We start from the raw sequence: 7,500 nt of genomic DNA on the forward strand, positions 1-7,500 counted from the left end.
AGCAGACAGACAGACAGAGTGGAGAGCAGACAGACAGACAGAGAGTGGAGAGCAGACAGACAGAGCGAGGAGAGCAGACATCAGTAGCAGAGACGCCACTCACCATGACAGGGCTCCTCGTGGGAGTGCCCGTGGCCTCCATGCCCGTGGGAGTGCCCGTGGTCGTGCCCATGCCCGCCGTGGCTGTGCCCATGCCCTTGGCCACCATGGCTGTGGGCGTGGCCTGCGCTGCCGTTGAAGAGGGAGTGGCTATGGCCGTGACCTATGGAGGGAGGACTTGACAAATCAGACGGCAGGCTTTGCGTTTCATCACACCCCACAAAAGACGACTCGGTCTCCTGACCCGGTCGAGGTATCCTTGAGCAAGACACTGACTACTACCACCCTAACTGTGCAGGCTGGCACCTTGCATGGTAACCGCCGCCATCAGTGTGTGAGTGTCAGTGTGTGTGTGTATGAATGGGTGAATGTGAGGCATGAAATTGTAAAGTGCTTTGAGTGCTCGGAAGAGTGGAAAAGCGCTATATAAATGCAGTTCATTTAGGTGGCAGTGAGAGTGGTCAGCGGTGACAGTGTGGGTGTGAGGGAGTGTGTTGCTATGGGGCAGTGTGTTGCTATGCTGCAGTGTGTTGCTATGGGGCAGTGTGTTGCTATGGGGCAGTGTAGGTGTGAGGGAGCGTGTTGCTATGAGGGAGTGTGTTGCTATGGGGCAGTGTGTTGCTATGGGGCAGGGTGTTGCTATGGGGCAGGGTGTTGCTATGGGGCAGGGTGTTGCTATGGGGCAGGGTGTTGCTATGGGGCAGGGTGTTGCTATGGGGCAGTGTGGGTGTGAGGGAGTGTGTTGCTATGGGGCTGTGGGTTGCTATGGGGCAGTGTAGGTGTGAGGGGGTGTGTTGCTATGGGGCAGTGTAGGTGTGAGGGGGTGTGTTGCTATGGGGCAGTGTGAGTGTGAGGGAGTGTGTTGCTATGGGGCAGTGTAGGTGTGAGGGAGTGTGTTGCTATGGGGCAGTGTGTTGCTATGGTACAGTGTGTTGCTATGGGGCAGTGTAGGTGTGAGGGAGTATGTTGCTATGGGGCAGTGTTGCTGTGAGGGAGTGTGTTGCTATGGGGCAGTGTAGGTGTCAGGGAGTGTGTTGCTATGGGGCAGTGTAGGTGTCAGGGAGTGTGTTGCTATGGGGCAGTGTAGGTGTCAGGGAGTGTGTTGCCATGGCCGCTGGCGTCTTACCCTCTCCGCCATGTGAGTGGCCATGCCCCCCGTGCTGGAACACGAAGATGCCCACCAGGTTGACCAGCAGCCCGGCGATGGAGACGGGGAGCAGCCGATCGTGATGGACATCAGGCGGCTCCAGAGCACGCTGGGAAATGTAGTAATGTACTTAAATGATCAGAGGACAACAGCACCATTCAACCTCATATACATCATACATGGGAAATGTATTAATGTATTTAATGATCATAGGACAACAGCACCATTCAACCTCATATACATCATACATGGTTGAATCATAGATATGAATATGTAGTAATAATAACTACGATTCAACCATATATGATGAAACATATTAAAGCAGATAATTATGAAAATGAAAACAGCACCATTCAAGCATATGTGGCTCTTTTCCATTATAGACCGGGGCTGGCCCAAGGCTTGTCCCCGGTCTTAAACTGGCCTCGGTGTTGTGTTTCCATAAGGAGCTGTAACATCGGGGACATTAGCTAACAATGCTAGAAACTTCTAAACAGTGCTTAGCACCGCGAGCATACTGTACGTCAAATTAATTACAAGGACATTAGTATATAGTCTACACATATATATACATATATGTAGATCGTTTTTCTTCACAAAAATAAGCAAATGACACTTACAGTATGTTGCTAGGCAACCCTAAACAAATGCTACCGGTCTATTTTTAAATTTCTCCGGTTTTAATGTTGTGTCGTATTCCATTCCAAAAAGTCCTCGGTTCATCCCCGATTCGGCCCTGCGCTACTCCAGGGTCGACCTGAGGCCGTCTGGGCCGCACCCCCGGTCCAGCCTCAATCATGGAAATACAAAAAGTCTGAGGCTTTACCCCCATAGTGGAAAAGCGCCAATGATGTACCAATTAATGACGATACGAAAAGAGCACCAATCAATACTATCCTCTTTGCCGCAAGTCACATTAGCTTACAGTGTTGAGAGAGCCTGAAATCCAGACCATGGAAATCTAGAAAGATTAAGGATCTGGTCATGACTAATGTAATGGCCCTACTCGAGGGGCGGCACCAAGCATGCATTTGAAAATCTCACTTGGGACTCCGTACATGTATACATGTGTTCTATGTCTTTTTCTGTGTGTCTTTGGTGATGTCTTTGTCCTGTCATGAGCACACCGAAGCAAATCCCTAGCAACTTGCACCGAGTTGTATGGCAATAAAGTATTGAATCTTGGATTGGATACAAGGACACAAGGAAGTTTATCGTCACATGCATATAGTTACTGGAAGTAAGAAATGCAGTCAAAATATGTCTGGTGTCAGCCTATTTGTGCAAAGTGGGGGGGTAAAGTGCAGTAGAAGAGGGGTTTAGTAGATTAAGTGGCAAGGGCTGCATAAAAAAGGTGGGGGAGGATTGGAACTGGGGGGGGGGGGGGGGCACCAACAAGGAGCACCCAAGAGCAACAGGGGCAAGGAAAAACTCCCTTACCAAGGAAGAAACCTTGGGCAGATCCACGGCTCAAGGGGCTAACCCAACTGCCAGGGGTCTTGGTGTGTGTGTTGGGGGGATGACAGGGGAGATGGGATAGTGTGCTATGTATGTGTACTACCTTAGCTGACGAAGGAAGTAGAGTCGTTGTCTGGACTTCTTCAGAACATATTGAGTGTTAACAGTCCATGTTAGGTCTTCAGTAATGTGGACACCAAGGTATTTAAAACTTGTGACTCTCTCTACAGGTTGCCCGCTGATCATTAGTGGGGTGTAACTGTAGTTCTGCTGCTGCCTTCTGTAATTCACTACCATTTCCTTGGTTTTATTGATATTCAGTGTCAAGCTGTTAGATTAACACCACTGTGCCACCTCATCAACCTGATCCAAGTAGAGCTGTGGATAACACTACCACCAATGTTTACTGATTCCGGACTTCGACGTTGCAGCGCTGTCGTCATCTGTTTAGCTCGCCTCTGGCCCGTCTATATCAGATACACCGATGTGATTGGTGCAGCTCGGTTTCATGGGCATGCGTAATGGGCATCATTGCCAGAGGGACTCGCTGGCTAAATTCAAATTGTGCTCTCGCGAGAACTCTGGATTTCCAGGGTAGTGTTGAGAGCCACACAAACACCAAAAAATGACAATTAATCCCCGTTAACATCAGCCATTAACTCCAGTCGCTCACCAGGCGTGTTGTTCCACATGCGAGCTGCCCATGTTGTAGTTGATAACGTGTGCGTCACATGCACATCACTGCAGGAGGTCAAATTCTATACTCAACTCAACACAGTTCTATTCTCCTCCACTGAGCATTCTGACAAGCTTACTCTCGTTAACCCAGTCCCAAGGCTGCTGCTGTCATACACAGACAAGTGTGATGGCGAGGACGCGAGGATGACACGCAAATACGTGAAGCGTTCCATATTAGGGCAGCCGTGGCCTACTTGTTAGCACTTCGGACTTGTAACCGGAGGGTTGCCGGTTCGAACCCCGACCAGTAGGCCACGGCTGAAGTGCCCTTGAGCAAGGCACCTAACCCCTCACTGCTCCCCGAGCGCCGCTGTTGATGCAGGCAGCTCACTGCGCCGGGATTAGTGTGTGCTTCACCTCACTGTGTGCTCACTGTGTGCTGAGTGTGTTTCACTAATTCACGGATTGGGATAAATGCAGAGACCAAATTTCCCTCACGGGATCAAAAGAGTATATATACTTATACACTGAAGAGTGTGAGTATGTGTGTGTGTGTTTTTAGAGTTCCTACCTCAACTCCCTCAGAGAAGATGAAGAATGCGGTGAAGATGAGAAAGAGGCCGTTGACAAACCCGGCCAGCACCTCTGCTCTCACGTACCTGCAACACACACACGCACACACACAGTTACACAACAGTTTATTACACAAACTGACTCGCTCACTCACTCGTGCTCTCACACACACACACACACGAACGCACACACACACACACACACAGTTACACAACAGTTTATTACACAAACTGACTCGCTCACTCACTCACGCTCTCTCTCACACACACAGAGAGACACTATAGCAGCTTCACTTATAGAAGAGTATGTGTTTGTGTGTGTGTGTGTGTGTGTGTGTGTGTTCACCCGTAAGAGAAGGAGTCGTTGGCTCTCCACCGTGAGATGACTGAAGCTGCTAGGCCGGCCAGGAGAGCCGTGCAGTCAAAGAACATGTGGAAGGAGTCGGAGATGAGGCCCAAACTAGAAACACACACACACACACTATGTCAAATCCTCTGACACACAATACTTCAAATCCTTACACACTCACACACACTGTATTAAAACCTTACACTCACAGGCCACCTCCCTTACATAACCAAAGCCATTGTTAAGCTTAACACACTCGTCTTCAGGTTACACATGAGAACAAATAACTAAGAGTAGGCCTAGCACAAGGGAAACAGTGGCCCCCCTCACTCTCGGTTTGTCTCACACAAACACACACCTCTTTCTCACACATCCTCACAATCTCTCTCTCTCTCTCTCTCATATTGGTGTAAATATCAAATTTTTGTGTCAGTAGCCTTCCATATCACAAACACAACAGTCCAAATACATAAGCCCTCCACTTTGTCACTTATGATGCATTTCCATGGCAAATGAATGATACACGTGCAAATCGTGCAAATATAAAACGGACTAAGTAGCACATTGTTTAAAGTTCATCATGTCCACACCAGTGTACACACAGAGCAAAATGCATTAACGCAAACACTACCATTCACAAACCAGGATGTCAACATCGTGTACTTGACAGAATGCTTCCATCATTCATTGCAACACGAGCCCCCATTAGCCTCCACCGCAGCCTCCGCTAGCCGGCTGCCTACTCGCCGTTAAGACCTACGTGGCACATCCTGGATGCAGGGTGACGTTCGTACAGTCCTAGCAGCAGCAGCAGCAGCAGCAACGTTAACTTACCTGTTACTCCAGATGCCGTAGAGTAGCTCCACAAAGGCAAATGACAGGTTCAGACAGAGGAAGAAGAACAGGTTCCGAGAGGTTTTGTCCGCGAGAATTGATCTGAAGGACGAGATTTATATGGTTCAGGCTAAAAAAATGAAAATCTCAAGCTCTTACAGTCTCTTACTAGAATCGTATGCTAACACACCAAGCTGCCACGCAAGCGAACAAGCATGACATTACAGATGCATAATTGCTGATGGTCCGTGTACGCCTTCATGCTTTTGCACACATAGTTATAAACTAAAACACACCTCAACTGACAACATAGCTGAAGTTAATAGTGCATATAGATAACAGTTAGTTAGCTTGCTTGCTAGCTGGCTCAAGTCTCTAGCTAACATTAGTTACCCAGATAGCAAAGTAAAGCTGATGCTTCCAGCAGTAAATAAATACCTCTGGCAGGACTGACTATAGTTCCTGCGCAGTTTGTTGAATGAATAACTATTAAACCACTTATATCAACCGAGCCTTATCATAACACTTATCGCTGAAAACGCCCAGCTAGCAAATCAAAGCACTAGCTGCCGTCGGCTAGAACGTTGTGTGGGAGAGCCTAGGTGCGGTACCGACGCTTAGCATCCACCGCCAGGTGAGCGCTTGTACGGGTCTGTCATTTCATTAAACTCCAGAATAAACCAGAGACAACTCACACGGATCACTCACCACAAATGTTACTTTGTGGCTGACGGGAGTAGCTAGATATTTAGGATGCACTCAGACCAATACAGCTGTTAACTCCAAGCAGATGCCGAAAGCCTCTGTTAGCTTGACTGCATAACAGAGATTTGCCATAGCAAAGACAAAATAAAATCTGTTGTCACGCTCAGTTTGATATCAAAGGTGTTGACCTGAACTGAATTACAGTTTAGCTGTTCATAAGCCAATCAAAACATAGTTTGAGCTAACAAGCTAGCTAGCAAGTTGGATGTAGGGAAATCGCTAACGTAAACGTTACTTAAAACATCTTCCTTGCTGGAAAGAGGAAATGGAGAAACAGAATAATTTAGTTACCGAAACCATCCTGAAATCTTGGCGACGAGGTTGAATTTTGTAGGCTTATATTCGTCATCTTTAATTGATAAGGGTAACATTTTTACCCACACCTACACCCACTGAAATCCCCCAGTAACGTACAGTACACGGGGCTTTCTCAACTTCAGTCAGTCAGTTGCTGGTGAAAAAGTAACCGCATACTTCCGGTCAGCAGAGGGCGCCTTAAAACTATTTTTGTTGAGCCGTCTGCGGCGCGGATTGATTATTTTGCCCCTGTGATTGTGCACTGTGACTGCTGATTGTAATTGTTCCATCGGTTCTGTTGATAACAGCCTGGCGAAACCTAACCTACACTAATAATAACCTAGCCAGACCACCATACTTGATAACATCAGGCTTACATGAAGCAGTCGCCTAAATGCCTACACTAGACTGCTGTGGACTTGGACCTCAGCGGCCAGACGTTCAGTTCATGTCGAAGTTCCTTCAACTGCTCGGTCGGTTGGGGCACAGGTCGCAGGTCAGTGACAGTAAAAGTAAGCCTGCAGCTAAACATTATCTAGTGGTTTTATTCCGTCGTGATTAATTAGTCGGCACTAGATGGCACCAGAGCTCCGATCTTAAATGTGCTGCTAAAACAAAGAACATGTAGCCAGAGCCCGTCTACGGAGAGCCTTGCCACTCCGTATTAAGTCCCATTGTACCGAATTTTGGATGCAGTTCCACCAGAGTTCCACTGGGGGCGATCTCCATGAGTGCAGAATGAATGGGAGTCAATGGAGCTAGACCGCTAAATTGGTCTCTTTCACCTGATTGTCGTTGACAAATCTCAGATTTGATTGTAGTTTGTATAACTACAACATGGGTTATAGGTCAAAAGTTGAATGAACGAGTACTTATGTTCTTTTTGATTTCTTACAGGTTGGGTCGTTGTTGCACATAACACGCTAGCATTGTGCTAATGAATGACGTCATTGACACATTTGAAAGGCTTTTTAGAACAATTAAGTGACTTTAAAAAATATAATACTCAACCAAGTGTATTTTCTTTGCCTCCCCTTTCGAATGCAATACTCAAATTACTTGAAAAAAATATATATCCCAAGAAAAGTGGATTTTGAGGGGTACAGCTCCATTCACCTCCATACACTCTGCACTCGTGGACGAGCGCCCTCATGTGGAACCACAGAAGGAACTGCAACCAGTTCAGAAACCGGAAGTTTTCCGAGAGTGGCAGTTCTCCCCTTATTAGACATTCTCTGATGTAGCCCAGCCTAGGACCGCTGCACACATGGTCTTACTGAAAATAAGTAGGCCTGTTAGTC

At 47.3% G+C, this 7,500-nt stretch overlaps 1 protein-coding gene across 1 annotated transcript in view; it reads right to left on the reverse strand.

Moving 5' to 3' along the window:
- The window catches only part of slc30a7 (solute carrier family 30 member 7), a 37,859-nt gene extending 31,495 nt beyond the window's left edge, over nt 1–6,364 (reverse strand). The window contains exons 1-6 of the mRNA XM_042057283.1: nt 6,194–6,364; nt 5,138–5,239; nt 4,301–4,414; nt 3,954–4,041; nt 1,226–1,355; nt 104–262 (exon numbers count right to left, since the gene is read on the reverse strand). Of these exons, the coding sequence (XP_041913217.1) occupies nt 104–262; nt 1,226–1,355; nt 3,954–4,041; nt 4,301–4,414; nt 5,138–5,239; nt 6,194–6,273 (673 nt within the window). The 5' untranslated portion in view covers nt 6,274–6,364. The remainder of the gene's footprint in view (nt 1–103; nt 263–1,225; nt 1,356–3,953; nt 4,042–4,300; nt 4,415–5,137; nt 5,240–6,193) is intronic.
- Between the last annotated feature and the right edge of the window lie 1,136 nt (nt 6,365–7,500).

The sequence above is a fragment of the Alosa sapidissima genome, chromosome 12, assembly GCF_018492685.1.
Source record: "Alosa sapidissima isolate fAloSap1 chromosome 12, fAloSap1.pri, whole genome shotgun sequence".
NCBI lineage: Eukaryota > Metazoa > Chordata > Actinopteri > Clupeiformes > Clupeidae > Alosa > Alosa sapidissima.